At 40.1% G+C, this 21,610-nt stretch overlaps 1 protein-coding gene across 10 annotated transcripts in view; it reads right to left on the bottom strand.

Annotated features, from left to right (window-relative positions):
• WDFY3 (WD repeat and FYVE domain containing 3) overlaps positions 1 to 21,610 on the bottom strand; it is a 267,477-nt gene that overhangs the window by 17,511 nt on the left and 228,356 nt on the right. For all 10 annotated transcript variants that reach the window (XM_055312924.1, XM_055312929.1, XM_055312928.1 and 7 more), the window contains 8 exons: positions 21,023 to 21,140; positions 19,518 to 19,624; positions 11,532 to 11,685; positions 7,063 to 7,154; positions 6,642 to 6,854; positions 3,614 to 3,761; positions 1,960 to 2,114; positions 876 to 1,034 (listed from right to left, as the gene is read on the bottom strand). In XM_055312924.1, coding sequence (XP_055168899.1) covers positions 876 to 1,034; positions 1,960 to 2,114; positions 3,614 to 3,761; positions 6,642 to 6,854; positions 7,063 to 7,154; positions 11,532 to 11,685; positions 19,518 to 19,624; positions 21,023 to 21,140 — 1,146 coding nt within the window. The remainder of the gene's footprint in view (positions 1 to 875; positions 1,035 to 1,959; positions 2,115 to 3,613; positions 3,762 to 6,641; positions 6,855 to 7,062; positions 7,155 to 11,531; positions 11,686 to 19,517; positions 19,625 to 21,022; positions 21,141 to 21,610) is intronic.

Raw genomic sequence — 21,610 nt, 5'->3', positions numbered from 1 at the left:
CATATATATATATATATATATATATATATATATATATATATTAAGACTTTATTTATTCATGAGAGACACAGAGAGAAAAAGAGGCAGAGACACAGGGACAGGGAAAAGCAAGCCCCATCCAAGGAGCCCGATGTGGGACTCGATCCCGGGACTCCAGATCACGCCCTGGGCCGAAGGCAGGCGCGGAACCGCTGAGCCACCCAGGGATCCCTATTTATTTATTTTAGAGAAAGAGACCACATGTGCACATGTGAGCCAGAGTGGGGAGGGGCAGAAGTGGAGGGAAAGAATCCTGAGGCAGAGCTTGACCCCATGACCTTGATTTCATGACCTGAGCTGAAACCAAGAGTTGGATGCTCAACCGAGCCAACCAAGAACCCATATTAATATATTACCTAAAGACAGCTTGCTTTAGATTTCATTTACTTATTTTTTAAAGATTTATTTATTTATTTATTTATTTATTTATTTATTTATTTATGAGAGAGAGAGAGAGAGAGAGAGAGAGAGAGAGAGAGAGAGGCAGAGACACAGGAAGAAGGAGAAGCAGGCTCCATGCTGGGAGCCCGACACGGGACTCGACCCCGGGACTCCAGGATTGCACCCTGGGCCAAAGGCAGGCGCTAAACCGCTAAGCCACCCAGGGATCCCTGTTGCTTTAGATTTTAAAAAAGGCCCAGTTTAGATCATTTTTAGAAATAGTACCATCTGATTTCATTTCTTTTTTCTTACGACCCATTTGTAGCAAAAGAACATACATTTTTTTGATTTTGTCCATTATATCTGAAGCACCTTAGAATTAAGGAAGCTTTGTAGTTTCTCTAGAGCACAGGATGCCAAGACGGGATAGGTCCAGCTTCCATTTATTTGGTTACCTGTTTGAGAGTGAGGGTCTTGGCCTTTTCTTTGGAGGTGCCCATCTCCCAGACACAGACAACTGTGCTCGTTCCACCTGTGATGACCAACTTGGGGTTGGGGCAGATTGCGCAGAGAATCTGGCCCCACTCAGACAAACATTCGTAAATAGTCACTACCTGTAAAATAAAATAGGTGTGAGACACACACCAAGCATACTGAGTGAAGGACAACCCCCACGTAGGTACCTCATAGGCAAACGTCCATGTAAATTCTGGATTGGATTCACTCTGGCAACATTTCTGCTGAGGCTCTACCCTGAACTAGCCCTACGGCCTCTAGTGGCAGTTTTGGTGAGAAACCATATTAAAAGGGACTTTGCTCATAGTGGGTATATCTCCAGTTTCTTCAGTCCAGAAAAATGATGTTCTGACTGTGTGATGCTGTGTATGATGCAGGGGACAATCTGGTAGAAGGATGTGTTTGCTGTAGCCAGTTAGAGGTAAATGGAGATTACAGTGCTGCTGTTCAACAAGAACGTTAACTAAATAGAATTGTGTCACACAGCGATACATAGACTTGCATAAACTAGATCTCACCTGCCTTCAGGAGGGGATCGGCAGAGGGCTAGCAAAGGAAATTGAACGGTCACACGTAGAGCCTCTCCAAGAGCTACTATGGGACTCCACACAGTAGCTGCTGCTGCCTGGGTGACAGGTGATAGGTTTTCCATCAGCCACTTAAAAGTACTGAAATGGTTAAGTAGGCCAGACCGTGATCCACCAAAAAGAGGCTCTTTTAAGTTGTCAGAAATGGTGAATACCTGGCTGGCTAGGACCTCTCAGAGGAATTCTTTTTTTTTTTTTTTTTTCAGAGGAATTCTTTAAGAGGGAAACTGCTAGAGCATAGTGCACAACTTTTCAAAAGAGGCTTATTCTGTAGGAAACATGCCTTGTCCACCAACTCCTTCAACCTGATTTGAGCCGTAAAGCTCTCCCTTCTTCAAGTTTCTGGAGGAGCAGGTGATTAGCCCTTGGCCCAGGCTCTTCCCACCCCTTTGAAGCAGGATATCCAAACCACAAAAGAGCAAGAAACAATGCAAACCTTGTCTGACTCATAGGTTCCCAGCCTGCAGCTCAGGTCTGCATAGCCCCAAGCGAAAGTTTTATTCCAGGTTGGTGGAATAAGAACTTTATTCTGTTCTACTGCAAGAATGCCTTTATCTGTACACACTATTTGTCCCACAGGCTCTTTAAGTTCTGTAAAAAAAAAACAAACAAAAAAAAACATATCAACAGATCAGAACAGGGACAAGAAAAATGAACCTCATGACCTTATAGGGGATGGTCATCTCAAATATTCATATGAATCAAGTATCCTGACATGTACATTAGGACAAAATAACCTTAGCCAATGAGCTTGGCTTTTGAGTCTCCACTGGGTGGATGGACTTGGACCCTGACAAGTGTTCTGCAGGGCTTCCTTCCAGCCTTCCTGTCTCTTGACACATGTGGGTTTGGTTCCTAGCAAGTGGCTTGTCTTCTTGATCATTGGACAGCACAGAGTAATCTGGGATGCTCTCCAGAATGCCATATCCAGACCTTCAATTAACCTAAGCCTTCAGCACCTCCCAAATGATATCCAGCCTTAGACTTCCTGAAGGAAGGACATACTGTCCCTCAAGAGGTCCGACTCCCTGCTCTGCCCCAGAACACTGCTGAACACACCAGTGTTCCATAACCACTACTGGTGGTGAGTGGAGTTGGCACAGGTCAGTTTCTGTAATGAGCCAAAATGGCACGGAGTGCCTACCTAATTAACCAGACTTTGATACTCCAATTTTTGGATTTGTTTAACAGTGACAACCTCAAGACGTAGCAATAACATTTTTTCATTCTAAGGGAAAAAAATCCACTTGAGAAAGTACATTTATTTATTTAAGATTTTATTTGGTGGGGGGAGAGAACGGGTGGGGAGTGGCAGAGGGAGAAGCAGGTTCCCTGCTGAGCAGGGAGCCCACTCTGACTGGGGCTTGATCCCAGGACCCAGAGGTCATGACCTGAGCCGAAGGCTTGCTTAACCAACTGAGCCATCGAGGTACCTCAAAAAAAAGTACTTTTAGATAACTCACAACCACATTAGATAAAAGACAGATAGTTTTAGTTTGCATATCAAAAATGTAGTCTTTTTACTGTTATCTCTAAATTGACAGAACACATATAACTGTAGATTACAAAGGTTTTTCTACACATAAAAAGTTGACCTACGAAATTTGGTATATTAGAGTTTTCTCGCTATCTTAGCAGGGAGGAGAAACCTGTTTGGTTCTTCTTGATGAAAAATTCAATAGGCCAAAAATACCCAAACCAACTAAAAGGAAAAGGAGAAAAATCTAACAAGTATTTGGTGATTTATTACAAAAAACACAGCACTTACTACAAATGACACTAATGTTGAAAAACACATTTGCTATTTTTTTAAAATTTATTTATTTATTTATGATAGTCACACACACAGAGAGAGAGAGAGAGAGAGAGAGAGAGAGAGAGAGAGAGGCAGAGACTTAGGCAGAGGGAGAAGCAGGCTCCATGCACAGGGAGCCCGACGTGGGATTCGATCCCAGGTCTCCAGGATCGCGCCCTGGGCCAAAGGCAGGGGCTAAACCGCTGCACCACCCAGGGATCCCCCACATTTGCTATTGTTAAGCTGAGATTGTTAACTACTCCCACAAACAAAGGCTGACTTCCTATCACCTCACCTTTTACTGGTGTTAGAGAAGGCCTCAAGTTGTCCAGGTGATGGAAAAAGATCTTGTCACTTGAGGACCCCGGGGGGGCAGAGGCACCCATACTGTCTCCGTTCAGTCGGCTCCTCACTCGTTTTGGTGGATGAGGTTTCTTAAATAACTAGGATGAAAGAGGTGACACATTTTACAATGAAAGCTAACACTTACTGAGCGCCCTTTTATATGCCAGTAGTTACGTTTATATTTCACTTGAGCTTCACAATGACCACTAGGCACTACATTACCACACCTTCCCCTGGAGGAAAGAACTTCTAGGGAGGCTCAGAAGGATGCCAGAGGTCTCCCCCATCTCAGCAAGCAGGGATGGGACCATGAAACTTTTTAAAAGCTTGGGTTATCACCATGCTCTATGCTGTTCTGATTTCATAACTTTTCAGGAGTAAATCAATCTACTCAAACTATAGTTGACCAACAATTATTTTCCAATGATTTTAAAAAGTAACCAATTCTTTATAGCCGGATACCATTCTGTACCACTGTGGGCAGGCAAACATTCTAACTAAGTTATTTCTGACTTCAACATGGTCTTTCTCTCTGTGACATCATTTTGGTGTCTTTTAGATGCTACTAATTTGTTGAAAGTATGAACACTATTGCCTTCTTTGTGCATTACAATGCTATAAAGGGGAAAAAATAAAATAAAATCTTTCACATCCCTGTTCGGTATTACTATAGAACTAAAAAATTATCAATACAGATTTAAGATGATTTTTTTCAAATACTATAGATCTCCAAAATAGGCATAGAGCCATTTCTGTTAGTCTGAGGAAGATACTTAGAAAATCTTAGGAAAATGAGATTTAAAATGACTAGAAAACCTTCATATTTTGTGAATTTGACATTCTGGATTTCCAGAAGAAAAAATGTTTTGTACAGAGAAAGACATTTTAGACACCCAAACATTCAAACACATTGTTCCTATCACATATATATATATATAATATATATATATAGGCATAGATCAGGGTTCTGTTATTTTCTCTAAATGACACAGACTCTTCAGTTGCATAAAAAGACCCCCCTACTTTAAAGCATGTTCATAAATGGACATTTGCTGAAAAACTTTTAAGAGGACCTAGGGATAGAGCACCTTGCCAGGCGAGGGTATATAACAATGTACGGATAGGCTGACAGTTAAACCTAGATTTTTCTCTTTCTTTTTCTTGAGGATTTTAAAAATTTATTTGAGAGCAAAAGTATGAGTGGTGGTGGGGGAGGGGGTTGGGGGTGGCAGGCAGAGGGAGAAGCAAACTCCCTGCTAAGCAGGGAGCTCAACGTAGAGCTGGGATCATGACCTGAGCCAAAGGCAGACACTTAACCAACTGAGTCACCCAGGTGTATCTAAACCTAGATTTTCTAGGATGGCATACTTCGAAGGACTCTTATCAGTCACTGGAATGTCTGAGAAATATTCAAACTATAGTTCCCATACTGTCTGCCTCTTAAACTCAAAAAAGTGGGACTAAAATCCTTAGTGCATGTGTCTTGATTTTTTTGTTCAGAATATTTGTGTCTTAAGAGAGTACGAAACACTTCCTGTGCTTGTAAACCTCAGTAAAAAGGAAAGGTATGACTGAGATTCTTCAGCTGCAATTAAAGGTCATCAATAAGCATTTCACATTAAAAGTAAACACAGTTCCAGGGTGCCAGGGTGGCTCAGTCAGTTAGGCGTCCAATTCGAGTGTTGGCTCAGGTCTCGGTCCCAGGATTGTGGGATCAAGCCCTGCACTGGGCTGGGCGTGAAGTCTGCTTGGGGCTCTCTTTCTCCCTCTCCTTCTGCAACTCCCTCTTTAAAAGTAAACATAGCTCCTTGGTTGGGGGGTCGGATTGCACCATGAGTGGTGTGGTTACAGGTTCTCCTGCTGTATGTCATACAAAGATGTGTCCTTGTTCTGAGTGTTCTCAACTATCAACCCTGGAAACCTCCAAGTTGGTTTAATGTACAGAAAGGGAGCCCAAGAGAGAGATCTGAGGCAGGACCAGAGAAGGATAGCTAGGACAAAGTGCAGAGCCTGGGGCACCTGGGAAAAGCAGGTGGTTTGAATGGCCAGCAAAGTGTGTCTTTCCCACAGCGCTGGTTACCCCTGGCACATCACACTCTTCTGGTGTGGTCTGGAGGATGGGGAGGAAAGATGGTATAAAGTCTCTAATACGGGTTTGCTCACTATGAAGGTGAGAGATCTACTCCATCTGGGTACTGGGTGGCTATGTTCTTGGTCTTTCTGTTCAGGTTGGAGACAGCAGTTAGAGCAGCTAGTACAGGGCTAATTCTTGCCATTCCCATGGCATGCATCTCCTCCAGAGCACTCATCAGACCTGCATCACTAATCTAATCTACACACCACTATCTGTTCCCTCGACTACTATTAAGAGCTTCCTGGGTGGTATTCTGCTGCTAACTTGGTTCCCCTAGAGTGTGTGCATGTATAAGACTATGGACAGGATGATCTTTAAAACTGAAATAAATATGGGGGCACCTGGCTGGCTCAGTCGGTATAGCACACAACCCTTAATCTAGGGGTTGTAAATTCAAGCCCCATGCTGGATGTAGAGATTACTCAAAAATAAAATCTTAAAAAAAAAAAAAATCAAAATATGACCATGCTATTTCCTTGCTCAAAGTCAGCGCTGGCTTCCAACTGGCCTTGGGATGAAACCCCCTCTGGGTGTGCTATGGCCCCCAAGACCCCATCTTCTTTCCTGATTGTGCTCTTCCCATCCTCCCACCAGGTCTTGTGTAGATACACAGAAGCACATTCTGCACTAGTCTGAGGGGAAATTCTCTTTGAATATTTCTATTTACCTAGACTGCAGAAGGGAGGAGAAAGCAATCATCTCGGAACCTACTGAACCTATTGGGTGGTATGGCTCTTCAATGAAAACTTAGCCTAAACTTATTATATTATATGGCCATTCACCATCTATAGCAATATCAAAGCTTAAAAAATGAAACTGAAAGCAACAATAAGAATATCCATACCTGTTTAGGGATCTGACCAAAGTTATTAATAAATCCTATGGTGGCTGTCTCCTTTAGTGGATCATTTATGTTGTAGATATCCACTTGACCCTCATAAAAAAGATGGTGGAAGACATTTACAGCTTCTACTGCAGCAGGGCCTTGCTGTTTATAGCCAAAGATTAAGTCAATCCACTCATGCAGATGGGCACTCACGTAATCACATTCCAAAGCCTGTAATTTCAAAACACATGTTCAGTCACAGGCTGACTTTTATTACTTGCTCAGAAAGCAAAAAGAACTGGTCAGAGATCACAAGGAACTAAAGATAACTAAAAATCATAAGAACCACATCTGTAATTCAAACAAATGGGTGATATTTTGCTCAAAGTCCTCTTTTGTAAGGAAATCCAAGTTCAACTGCAAAGGAGGCTCCCATTACCTCACGGTGGACTCTGATGAATTCCCGTGGGTCCCCTTTTGCCCATGGTGGAAGGATAACATCTCCAAGCTTGGTGCCATTTTGTTTACAGCCTGTGCAATTGGATAAATTAAAGAGAAAATGAAAGACAGGATAAATAGTAACTTTACATTAAAGTAACAGAGAAATAGTGGGTTAGGTTCATCACCAGAATTATGAGATTTTACCACCAGAAAGGACCCTCTGAGATCATCTACTCTGGTATTTCCCTAAGTTTGCTCCTTAGAGTGTTCCCTCTCAGATTATTAAGCGTTAGCAAAAAAATAAGGGGCCCGCCCTGTCAGATGACTTCAGAAATGCTGAGTTACCCAAAGTTAAACATGTTTCCTCCTGCAAGATTCCTCAGAGGCACAGCCCTTCTCTGGGAGGGGTGTTAGGCACAACATTCCTGAAATTTAACTGACCACAGGACTCCTTTGTAATGAAAACTTTTGTGAGGCTACTGTTTTGAGTTTGGAAAAAATGCTCAAGTTCCACCCCCTTAGGTCTGCACATTTGGAAGATCATCAGCAATTTCTCTCAAATCTTTTGTTTGCGTTTTTCCTGAATGCTTAGAACTTGGTGAGTCATCAGCAGTGAACCACTACTGAATTTCTTATCTTTATGTTTTGACAAAATTTTGCCATTTACATGAAGGCTACTGGAGAAATACCTAATTTCTAAGTCACTGAGAAGTTTGAGTGCTCTTTTTGCTAAAGAGGAAATGAAAATATCAGCCTTTCAGAAATATTCGCAATACACGTGGTTTCTCCTATTTCTGATTCTTAAACTCTTTAGAGAGCGCTGTAGAACTGACATGTATTATGCCGTAGGGACTCTCATTAAAAAAAATCAAATCTGATACGTAACTTTTTGCTATTAGTATACCATTTAACAGAAAAAAACATCTGGAAAAACTATGGGGCTATTGGCAGAAGCAAAAAATACAAAGAAGTGATATTTATTCCATAGGAAACTGTTAATTTAGTCACAGCTAGATAATCTGAAAAATATTAAAGAAACTGTTTGCTATAAAATCCATCCAAAACAAAACATATTACATGGGACTGGTATCTCAGGAAACAGGTCCTGTCTTTTCATTTTTATGAAGTAAAGATCAAAAAGTCAACCTTAGCTTACAGTTTTCCTCAATACAAATCAGATGATCAATGTAAAAAATAATTCTATGAATAATTATGTTGACTCGGATAAACAGTTGTATTAGAAAATTTCAGAGAAGTACCATTGTTCAAATTCTAGAACACAAAGGCAGTTTCAAGTGAGGGCCAATAAAAATATTTCCCACAGAAACAATCTTATCCTCATCACTGTTATTTAATGGCTTTACTGACAATGTGATATAAAGTGAGAAACACAAAAATCAGTTTATTGTTTAAAGGAATGTCTTAACTTGTTGGAAAAAATACCATATGACTTAAGAAAAAAAAAAAAAAAAAAACAAGTTACTGCCATCTCTCCCTCTCTTTCACACTCTCAGTCCACTTCCTCTCAGGCCCAAGTTTTCAATAAGAAGCAAGTAATAATCCCCAGACTTGACATATAATCTACTTTTCAAAAAATATGTTTATAATCCCTAATATTTGTGCTATATAATTTTATTTCACCAGCACTATCTGCAATTTAAAAATTTAAAGGGAACATTCTGTAGTATACTCCTGGTCTGGTTCTGGTACTCTGCAGCTTCCCTGCATGTATACCTATATCCAAGGGTATAAAGATAAGAAGACTGGGAGAATGTTACTCATCCCAGAACCAGGGAAAAAAACCCAAGTGTACTTTGTTTTACATCATTTCTATCTTTTCCAGGTAGAGGCCAAACAACGTTTTTGTGTGTGTTTTTTTTTTCTTGGTAATTGAAATGAAATTTACCTAACCAAATTAACCATTTTAAAGCAAACAATTCAGTGGCATTTAGTACATTCACAATTTTGTGTAGCCATCACCTCTATCTAGCCCTAAAAGATTTTCATCATCCCACAGGGAAATCTTGTATCCATTAAGCAGTGGTTCCCCATTCCTCCTGCCCTCCTATCCCTGGGTAACCACTGATCTATGTTTTTTGTCTGTAGATTTATCTATGCTGGATATTCTATATAAACAGAATCATAAATTAAGTGATATTTTGTGTCTGGCTTCTTTCACTTAGGATAATGTTTCTGAGATTCATCCATGTTAGAGCGTGTATCAGTAATTCCTACTTCTCCATGGCTGAATAACATTCCACTGTATGTATATTCCACAATTTGTTTATTCATCAGCAGACATGTGGCCTGCTTCTAACATGTGGCTACTGTGCGTAATGCTATGAACAGGTGTGTATATGTACTTGCCTGAGTCCCTGTCTTCAGTTCTTTTGGACAGAGATCTCAGAATGGAATTGCCAGGTCTTATGGTGATTCTATTTTTAAAATTAGAGAACCCACCAAGCTGTCTTCCACAGCAGCTGAGCCATGGTATACATCCCCACCACCAGTGCATGAAGCTGCTACTCTTTCCACACTCTTCTCAGTTCTTACTTTTTTCTATTGCTGTGGCTTTTTTTCACCACAGCCATCCTAGTGGATGTGAAAGTGGTACCTCACTGTGATTTTCACTGGTACTTGCCTAATGACTAATGATGCTGAGCATCTTTTCATGTGCTTACTGGCCATTTGTATAACTTCTTTGGAGAAATGTCTACTCAGGTCATTGGCCCACTTTTTTTTATTGGGTTATCTTTTGGCTGTTGAGTTATAAGAGTTCTTTATATTCTGGATACTAGACCCTTAAGAGATATATTGCTTGCAAATATTTTCTCCCATTCTGTAGGTTTTCTTTTCAGCTTCTTCATAATGCTCTTGGACACAGAAGTGTTACATTTGGATCAAGTCCAAGTCATCTTTTTTGTTGTTGATGCCTGTGAATGCATCAGCAAACAGAAGATCATTAAGATTTAGATTTAACCCTATGTTTTCTTCAAAGAGTTTTATAGCTTTAGCTTTTTTTTTTTTCTTTATGGCTTTAGCTCTTACATGCAAATAGTGTTTTTTAAAGTGTGTGATTTCATGGAAGGAAGATTTATTATGAAGCTGAGCATGACAAAAATACATGACCCTTTTTAAATTTACTTATTTAAAACTGGATAATTTAGTGGGGTTTGTAAGTGGTCTGGGCTAAAACATTTTTTCAGCATATGTTATTATAACTGATCTAGTGTTTCTGGAAGATTGGGGCTCTTTCTGTACCTCTCCATATTTTTCTCTTTGAAAGTAGTATCCCCAGGGAAGAGAGTAGCATTTTCCAAATGGGAATTATAAGTGAACACATAAAACACTAAATGTGCATCCATATTCAAATACTGTGCATGCATTTGTCGTTTTTCCCTGTTCACCATCTATTCTATTCCTTTAAGGAGCCATCACTCAATCCAACTCCAAGGTCTACAACTTGGTATTTTTAGTTTCTCAAAAGTTAGCTCTAGGTCCGATCACAGGTGATGAGACTGTTTCAGGTCTTTTGCGGGAGCTATTGAGAGAGTCTTATTATCTTTCCCATTATACCTGGAGCCATAATTTCACAAAGTTAGAACTGCCAATGGACAATTAAAAATTATTTAAAACTAGTTTTAAAAAGAAAAATCCTCAGATGTATCGGATATGAACATTTCCCTGAATTTTCTATTAACAAAACTTCAAGGTAGTACAGTAATGGTTTATATGCTGAACTCTTAAATATGATATGATATGAAATATGAAAAATATATGAAAATAGAAGAATGTCTGGCAGGAATATTCTAAAGTGGAAACAATGGAATTTTGATGTTGAAAAAGAAATACTCAGAAACCTAGATCAGCAAACTATGTTCCAAGAAACTGTAGCCAAAATCAAATCTATTTCCCATAACTGGATTATACAAAGAAAGCAGAGTACTGACGAAATTTCTCTACTTCTTAGAATTATTGATTTGTTTGTTTTTCTAGATAATACTACTCTAACAGGATAGAGAAGAGGAATTAAAGTTATTCTAAAATTCTAATTTTAAAACATATTAGCATGCAAGCTGAGAATGCCTCAGGCAATACATAAGATTAAAGCAATACATGAAAAATGTGGCTATATCATTTTTGGCTATTAACTTCAACCTTAATAATTTTGAAATATATTGTCACCTCACCTTTGTTTTTATTGAAGTCACAATATTCTGACCATTAAATGTAATCTTTGTTAGTTTTTCAATTTTCCCAAGATTCCACATTTGAAACAGCTATTTTGGGCATAAATCTATTTTTCCATTTACACCCACACACCCAATTATAGTAAGTAATATCTGCTGAAACCACAAGGAAGTCCTTTCCTGTCACTGTGTACTGCAGACAATATTCAGGAAAGTTTCATTTCTATTGGTCTTTTCCAGGTTAATGTTCCTAAGACAGTGCCACAACTGTACATACCTAGATCAAAGTTGTTGGAATTGAACAGGAATTCTGGTAAGTAAAAAAACTCTGGGATAAGTTCTTTTACGTCTGCCATATTGTGCTTTGATGCTGAATACCAGGCCTCACGCACACTGTGGAACATCCGGTCAGCCAGGTCAAAGTGGCCTCCCTGTGGGCAAAATGAGAAGACACTGGTCTGTTAGAGAGCCATCCCCACCTCACGGATTCTGTCAAGCTCACTGGCTTGAAAAAATAAAATAAATACATTTGGTCACAATTCAAATTTCCCATCATCCTAGATCAAACACACACAATTTTAAGATTTTATTTATTCACAAGAAACACACAGAGAGAGAGAGAAAGAGAAAGAGAGAGAGAGGCAGGCTCCATGCAGGGAGCTCGAAGCGGGACTGGATCCCAGGACTCCAGGATCATGCCCTGGGCCGGAGGCAAGAGCTAAACCGCTGAGTCACTCAGGGATCCCAACACACACAATTTTAAAAATCACAAAAAGAAAATTAATCTCATTCTTTTGGGGGTGCTTCTTAAAAGGAGTGCTTCATAATTGTGCTTAAGCATGTATTTTGTAATCAAAGTGAAATCCAAATACAAAGACTTTTAGAAGCCATTTAAAAATTAATTTTTAGTGAGAGGGCAAAAGTGTAAGGAAATATGAATTCTTCCATAGTTTGATGATGCTCCTAAAAAAAAGATTCTACTGTGGCCATCTACAGTTGGAAACATTCAAGTTAAATATATGTTTGATTGATATTTTAAATTAACATGACATGCAAGTTCTCACACTTCTAAGAATTAGGTGAAAAATTAAGAAAGTAGGGCCAGGGCAAGCTGGAGGAGGAGTAGGGTCCCCAAGTCACCTGTCCCCACCAACTTACCTAGATAACTTTCAAATCATCCTGAAAACCTACAAATTCGGCCTGAGATTTAAAGAGTGAACAGTTGGAATGCTACAGAAAGAAGAGTTTGTGCTTCTAACAAGGTAGGAAGACGGAAAATAAATAATTAGATAGACAGAGAGATAGATAGATAAATAAAATAAATAAAAAAGAATCAAGTGGGGGAGGGCTGCTGTGAGGAGCCAGGCCAGGGCCTGGCGGCAAAAGCCTCTTGACAGGAAAGCCCAGTCCCGGAGAAGCAGGAACTTTTAAAAATCTGCACCAGGTTCTTCCCGGAGGGAAAGGCACTCACAGGGAACTTGGGCAGGATCCCAGGAGGGGTGGTGGAGCTCCCAGGTTCCTGGGGTCACTAGGAGAGGAAGTGTGCCTGGGGGAGAGCGCGCCACACACCGCAGCCTGAGCTCAGTAAAGGGCTGTAGCAGGCGCCCCGTGGGCCCCGGGAGCAGCTCAGGCGGGGGCTCCGCGCTGAGGGGGCTGCGAGGCCCAGGAGCGTGATTCCAGCAGCGCAGACCCCGGAGCTCAGGGCGACAGGGACACAGCCAGGATCCTGCGCTCTCCCCGGGACAGGTGGAGGCAGGGAGGGCATAGGACAGAGAGGACGCTCCTGCCGCCAGGTGCCTCCAGCTGTGCAGATCCGCGCCCCGTCCCGGAGCATCCAGGCTCCTGGGGACTGGGAGCTGCGGTAGTTACTGCGGGAGCAGACTCCAGGGCTGGAGAGGTGACCGCCGCTAGGGGTGGTGTTCCTCTTGGTGTCATCCTGTGCCTGGAGAGGCGGGGCTGCCAGGGAACAGGGGCCTCAGCATAAAAAGCTTGCACTGAGCTGTGCACCTGGCAGGGGGTGGGCAGCTCCCCCAGGTGCACACACGTGAGAATCAACACAGCAGGCCCCTCCCCCAGAAGACCAGCTGGAAGGACAGGGGAAGAGCAAGTTCTTGGTGGAGCAAGAACTTGGCTGGAAAGCTCCAGGGGAAGTCGAGGGATTTACAGTATATAGAACCAGAGGATGCCCCTCCTTGTTTTTTATTTTTTCTCTTTTTTTTTCTTCCTTTTTCCAGTACAACTCATTTTTAGCCACTCTGCACTGAGCAAAATGACTAGAAAGAAGAACTCAACACAAAAGAATCAGAAACAGTATTCTCTGCCACAGAGTTACAGAATTTGGATTCCAATTCTATGTCAGAAAGCCAATTCAGAAGCACAATTATGAAGCTACTGGTGGCTCTGGAACAAAGCAAAAGGATTCAAGAGACTTCATGACTGCAGAATTAAGATCTAATCAGGCCAAACTTAAAATCAATTAAATGAGATGCAATCCAAACTGGAGGTCCTAAAGACAAGGGTTAATGAGGTAGAAGAAAGAGTAAGTGACATAGAAGACAAGTTGATGGCAAGGAAGGAAGCAGAGGAAAGAAGAGAAAAACAATGAAAAGACCATGAGGAAAGGTTAAGGGAAATAAATGACAGCCTTAGAATTTAAATCTACATTTAATTGGGGTTTCAGAGGGCGCCAAAAGGGACAGAGGTCCAGAAAGTGTATTTGAACAAATCATAGCTGAGAACTTCCCTAACTTGGGGAGGGAAACAGGCATTCAGATCTAGGAGATAGAGAGACCCCCCCTAAAATCAATAAAAACCGTTCAACACCCCGACATCTAATAGTGAAACTTGTGAATTCCAAAGATAAAGAGAAAATCCTTAAAGCAGCAAGAGACAAGAGATCCCTAACTTATATGGGGAGAAATATTAGATTAACAGCAGACCTCTCCACAGAGACCTGGCAGGCCAGAAAGGGCTGGGAGGACATATTCAAGGTCCTAAATGAGAAGAACATGCAACCAAGAATATTTTATGCAGCAAGGCTCTCGTTCAGAATAGGAGGAGGGATAAAGAGCTTCCAAGATAAGCAGAAACTGAAAGAATAACTGACCACCAAACCAGCTCTGTAAGATATATTAAGGGGGACTCTGTAAAAGAAAGAGGACGCCCAAAGAAATATAACCCACAAAAACAGGGACAGAATAGGTATTACGATGACACTAAATTCCTGTCTTTTAATAGTAATTCTGAACGTGAATGGGCTTAATGATCCCATCAAAAGGTGCAGTTTTTTCAGACTGGATAAAAAAGCAAGATCCATCTATTTGCTGTCTACAAGAGATTCATTTTAGACCTAAGGACACCTACAGCCTGAAAATGGAAGGTTGGAGAACCATTTACCATTCAAATGGTCCTCAAAAGAAAACAGGGGTAGCAATCCGCATATCAGATAAATTAAAGTTTATTCCAAAGACTGTAGTAAAAGATGAAGAGGGACACTATATCCTACTTAAAGGATCTATCCAACAAGAAGACCTAACAATCATGAATATTTATGACCCTAATGTGGGAGCTGCCAAGTCTATCAATCAATTAATAACCAAAGTTAAGACATACTTAGATAATAATACACTTATACTGGGAGACTTTAACACGGTGCTTTCTACAAATAACAGATATTCTAAGCACACCATCTCCAAAGAAATGAGAGCTTTAAATGATACACTGGGCCAGATAGATTTCACAGATATTTACAGAACTTTACATCCAAATGCAACTGAATACACATTCTTCTCAAGTGCACATGGAACTTTCTCCAGAATAGACCATATACTGGGTCACAAACCGGGTCTTAACCCATACCAAAAGACTGGGATTGTCCCCTGCATATTTTCAGACCATAATGCTTTGAAACTAGAACTCAATCACAAGAAGAAATTTGGAAGAAATTCAAACATGTGGAGGTTAAAGGCCATTGTGCTTAAAAATGAAAGGGCCAACCAGGAAATTAGAGAAGAATTAAAAAGATTCATGGAAACTAGTAAGAATGAAGATACAACCATTCAAAATCTTTGGGATACAGCAAAAACAGTTCTGAGAGGGAAATACACTGCAATACAAGCATCCCTCAAAAAACTGGAAAAAAAACTCAAATACACAAGCTAACCTTGCACCTAAAGGAACTGGAGAAAGAACAGCAAATAAAACCTACACCCAGCAGAAGAAGAGAGTTAATTAAGATTTGTGCAGAACTCAATGAAATAGAGACCAGAAGAACTGTGAAACAGATCAACAAAACCAGGAGTTGGTTCTCTGAAAAAATTATTAAGATAGATAGACCATTAGCCAGCCTTATTAAAAACAAAAGAGAAAAGACTCTAATTAATAAAATCACTAATGAAAAAGGCGAGATCACAACCAACCAAGGAAATACAAACTATTTTAAAACCATATTATGAACAGATATACACCAATAAATTAGGCAATCTAGAAGAAATGGACACATTTCTGGAAAGCACAAACTACCAAAACTAGAACAAGAAGAAACAGAAAACCTCAATAGGCTGATAACCAGGGAGAAAATTGAAGCAGTCATCAAAAACCTCCCAAGACACAAAAGTCCAAGGCCAGATGGCTTCCCAGGGGAATTCTATCAAATGTTTAAAGAAGAAACCATACCTATTCTACTAAAGCTGTTCCAGAAGATAGAAAGGGATGGAATACTTCCAAACTCATTCTATGAGGCCAGCATCACCCTAATTCCAAAACCAGACAGACCCCACTAAAAAGGAGAATTATAGACCAATATCCCTGATGTACACAGATGCAAAAATTTTCAACAAGTTACTAGCCAGTAGGATCCAACAGTACATTAAGAAGATTATTCACCATGACCAAGTAGGATTTATTCCTGGGATGCAAGGCTGGTTCAACACTCGTAAAGCAATCAATGTGATAGATCATATCAAAAAGAGAAAAAACAAGAACCATATGATCCTCTCATTAGATGCAGAGAAAGCATTTGACAAAATACAGCATCCATTCCTGATCAAAACTCTTCAGAGTGTAGGGATAGAGGGAACTTTCCTCGACATCTTAAAAGCCATCTACGAAAAGCCCACAGCAAATATCATTCTCAATGGGGAAGCACTGGGAGCCTTTCCCCTAAGATCAGGAACAAGACAGGGATGTCCACTCTCACCACTGCTATTCAACATAGTACTGGAAGTCCTAGCCTCAGCAATCAGGCAACAAAAAGAAATAAAAGGCATTCAAATTGGCAAAGAAGTCAAACTCTCCCTCTTTGCAGATGACATGATACCGTACATAGAAAACCCAAAAGACTCCACCTCAAGATTGCTAGAACTCATACAGCAAGTTGGCAGTGTGGCAGGATACAAACTCAATGCCCAGAAGTCAGTGGCATTTCTATACACTAACAATGAGACTGAAGAAAAAGAAATTAAGGAGTCCATCCCATTTACCATTGTACCCAAAAGCATAAGATATCTAGGAATAAAACTAACCAAAGAGGTAAAGGATCTATACTCTAAAAACTATAGAACACTTCTGAAAGAAATTGAGGAAGACACAAAGAGATGGAAAAATATTCCATGCTCATGGATTGGAAGAATTAATATTGTGAAAATGTCAATGCTACCCAGGGCAATTTACACATTTAATGGGATCCCTATCAAAATACCATAGACTTTCTTCAGAGAGTTGGAACAAATCATCTTAAGATTTGTATGGAATCAGAAAAGACCCTGAATAGCTAGGGGAATATTGAAAAAGAAAATCAGAGCTGGGGGCATCACAATGCCAGATATCAGATTGTACTACAAAGCTGTGATCATCAAGACAATGTGGTACTGGCACAAAAACAGACACATAGATCAATGGAACAGAACAGAGAACCCAGAAATGGGCCCTCAACTCTATGGTCAACTAATATTCGACAAAGCAGGGAAGACTATCCACTGGAAAAAGGACAGTCTCTTCAATAAATGGTGCTGGGAAAATTGGACAGCCACGTGAAGAAGAATGAAACTAGACCATTCTCTTACACCATACACAAAGATAAACTCAAAATGGATGAAAGATCTAAATGTGAGACAAGTATCTATCAAAATCCTAGAGGAGAACACGGGCAACACCTTTTTTGAATTTGGCCACAGCAACTTCTTGCAAGATACATCTATGAAGGCAAGGGAAAAAAAAGCAGAATGAATTATTGGGACTTAATCAAGATAAAAAGCTTCTGCACAGCAAAAGAAACAGTCCAGAAATATAAAAGACAACCTACAGAATGGGAGAAGATATTTGCAAATGACCTATCAGACAAAGGGCTAGTATCCAAGATCTATAAAGAACTTATTAAACTCAAAGCAAAGAAACAAACAATCCAATCATGAAATGGGCAAAAGACATGAAGAGAAATCTCACAGAGGAAGACATAGACATGGCCAACAAGCACATGAGAAAACGCTCCGCATTCTTGCCATCAGGGAAATACAAATCACAACCACAATGAGATACCACCTCACACCAGTGAGAATGGGGAACCTTCTTGCACTGTTGGTCGGAATGTGAAATGGTGCAGCCACTCTGGAAAACTGTGTGGAGGTTCCTCAAAGAGTTAAAAATGGAGCTACCCCCTATGACCCAGCAATTGCACTGCTGGGGATCTACCCCAAAGACACAGATGCAGTGAAACACCGGGACACCTGTACCCCAATGTTCATAGCAGGAATGTCCACAATAGCCAAACTGTGGAAGGAGCCTCGGTGTCCATCGAAAGATGAATGGATAAAGAATATGTGGTCTATATACACATGGAATATTACTCAGCCATCAGAAATGACCAATACCCACCATTTGCTGCAACGTGGATGGAACTGGAGGGTATTATGCTGAGTAAGTAAGTCAATTGGAGAAGGACAAACATTATATGGTCTTACTCGTTTGGGGAATATAAAAAATAGCAAAAGGGAATAAAGGCGAAAGGAGAGAAAAGGAGTGGGAAATATCAGTGAAGGTGACAGAGCATGAGAGATTCCTAACTCTGGGAAACGAACAATGGGTAGTGGAAGGGGAGGTGGGCGGGGGGATGGGGTGACTGGGTGACAGGCACTGAGGGGGACACTTGACGGGATGAGCACTGTGTATTATACTATATGTTGGCAAATTTAACTCCAATAAGAAAAATTCAAGAAAAACTAAGAAAGTGATCAAAAAGTTATAACAAATTCAAATAGAAAAAGAATTTCTTTTGATTGCATAGCCTCATAGATATACCACACCTTCCTCAAACGAACTCCCTATTGCTGTTTTAGGTGGACACAGTGTATCTGTCTTTATGAGGAAGCTCACTGTAGGAAAATGCCAAAGTCCATACAATGCCACCAAGGCCTGGCACCTCTCTGATACCATCCTCCATGAGTTTTCTCTCCACTTACTCTGATCTAGACACAGTGGCCTCCTTGCTGCTCCTAAAACATCTCAGGCACATGCTTAACTCTGGGCCCTCACATGGACTATTCCCTCCGCCTAGGACACACTTTCTCCAGATAGCTGCATGAGTAACTGCCTCATCTCCTTCAAGTTTTTGCTCACATGCCACCTTTTCAAGGAGACTCACTCTGACCACTCTATTTATAACTGAACTGCACCCTCCTCTACCTCCTACTCCTATATTTCCCAGCCTCCTTTCTCTGATCTATATTTTCCAATAGCATTTATTATATTCCTAAACATTTTAAAATGTATTTATTTATTATTCTTGCCTTGTTTCCCTCAAGTAAAATACATAAGCTCTACCAAGCAAAGCTTTTATGTTTATTCACTGATATCTTCCATGTACTTAGAACAGTGCCTGGTACATAGTAAGTATTCAATAAACATTTTCTGATTAAATGACAGAGAATGTGGAGAAAAGTAATTATAATCAAGAAGACAGGAAATAACCTAGAGTATATTACTCTTTTTAAAATATTTGTTGTTAATTTAAACCAGTCAGGTAGAGAGCACACAGTACTTGCTTCTTTAACAAAAGGACCCTAGCTCTTGCTTACTATAAACAAATTCTAGTTTACTTATTAATTTTGATCCAGTGAAATTCCACTTTATGTTTGACTATATTTTGTGTCTAAAACTTCAAAGGGCTTCTTGTAAGGCAGTATACCAACATTAAAAAGAAAAAAAGCAACAATTTTAAGTAGAAAGAAGGTTTGACTAAAATAGAAAAACAGCAAATTTAGAGTTTTACCTGCAGCCTTAAGAATATCTGTGTGAATGGCTCCATCCTTACTAGATACGAGGCCACAATCATTGCAGATGAATAGTGGGTCCCATAGTGGTAGGCTGGAGTTTCTCCTGTTCAAAAAAATTAAAGCATAATTGAAAACAAAACTGTAAAGGTGAAAAATAAAATTGGTATTAATATGCTTGAAAACACTAACACATGTGATAGCTGTGACACTAAACACAATCAGTATTAGCATTTGTGGAGTTGAAAACTTTACGGCACCACTATCCCTCGCTTATCTGGCAGTAATCCAAATTAACTATAACTCAGTGCCTTTCCCCACAAACTTAGCATATCCACCAATTCATGTTTTGAGGCTTCCTATAATAGATAAGCCTTAATAGCAAACGATCTTCCACTAAAGTGGAAGTGGATATTGACTTACAGCTACTTTTCATGAGGTTCTGGCTTTGCAATGATCTCTCTTTAAATTGTTGTCTATGAATATTATGCAATTGTTATCACATATTTTCCTTGGAGGGAAAAAAAAAGGTCCACACAGGGAATATTGTTAGGCTTAGGTTTTTCTTTCCTTTGTTTCATCCATCTGAGGGGGACACATGATAAACACTAAACATAACAGGGGTGCCTAGGTGGTGAAGTCGGTTAAGCACCCAACTCTTGGTTTCAGCTCAGGTTGTGGTCTCAGGGTTGTGAGATCAAGCCCTGCATCAGGCTCTGTGCTTAGTGCCGAGTCTGCTTAAGATTCTCACCCCATCTCCCTCTGCCTTTCCCCAACTCACGAAAGCAGACACATATGTTCTTTCTCTCTCAAATAAGTAAGTCTTTAAAAACAAAACAATAACAAAACATCAAATATAATAAATAAGTATAGAGTTTCAGGAGGTAATCTATTATTATTATTATTATTATTATTATTACTACTGTTGTTGTTGTTAAAGTAAAAGGATGCCAAAAAATGCCTCAATAAAATTAGAAGACAGTTTAATTAAGGAAACTGTAGTTCCTGGTATATTATTATTTTTTTAAAGATTTTATTTATTTATTCATGAGAGACACACACACACAGAGGCAAAGACAGAGGCAGAGGGAGAAGAAGGCTGCACACAGGAAGCCCGACGTGGGACTCGATCCCGGGTCTCTAGGATCAAGCCCTAGGCTGAAGGTGGCGCTAAACCGCTGAGCCACCCGGGCTGCCCCTAGTTCCTGGTTTAAATATGATTAGAAATAAAAGCAGATTAGCCGATGGGAAATTTCTAACCTATACAAAGTAGACACTTAGTTTTCTGCCAGTACCTGATAAGCCACCTAAAACACGCCTTCTAAGCAGGGCCATTAGGTGGCATGTTAAATCTGATAGCTGTATATATGTGTAAATATATAACATATATAGATGTCATGATATATAAGCAATTTGGGGAAAGATACAAGGATGTCAGGCCACTAAATCATGGCTTACATGTGAAACTAAGGTACAAAGTTCAATGACTAGAAAAGTTACTTACCATTAGGATCTTCCCAGTCTTTATACCGCTTCTTATATTGAGCTAATCGTTCATCTGTCTGTGCTCCCATTGGCTTAGCCAGGTTTCTAAACGTCTTGGGATTAGTAAGATCCACCTCCTAAAATACAAAATGAAACCCACCAAATTACACTACACTTTTCATTCTTGCCAGTGAAGATACAGCAGCCGTAGCAGACAATGATTTATAAATATTTGTGGTTACACTGGGCAGAAGGGACTCCAAAACAATGCCTTGTACCTGCTGGTTATCTATATTTTACAGACAGGCACGAGGCAGTTTGTTAACTGATTCAGTTTGAAGGCAACTACTTAAGAAATTAAGTATTTATAGAAGACACTCAGGATCCAGGTTAGAGATGAGGAATAAGAGAAAATCCTTCCCAGTCTTGGCAAGAACATGGCAGGAGACTTGACACAGGAGCCCTAATTCATCTTTACCCTCCATCACCCATGCAACTGGAGTACCAAGTCTCCTTTTCTGTTCTCTTCCTCTCCTCCCCCATTTCACCCTGATGTCACTTCTCAGTATTCTCTTCTTAGAGGTGATCAGAAAGTGAAATAACTAGA

This window comes from Nyctereutes procyonoides, unplaced genomic scaffold (assembly GCF_905146905.1).
Source record: "Nyctereutes procyonoides isolate TBG_1078 unplaced genomic scaffold, NYPRO_anot_genome, whole genome shotgun sequence".
Lineage (NCBI taxonomy): Eukaryota > Metazoa > Chordata > Mammalia > Carnivora > Canidae > Nyctereutes > Nyctereutes procyonoides.
The sequence above is the reverse complement of the archived record's forward strand: the minus strand, read 5'-3'. Positions and strand labels throughout refer to the sequence as shown.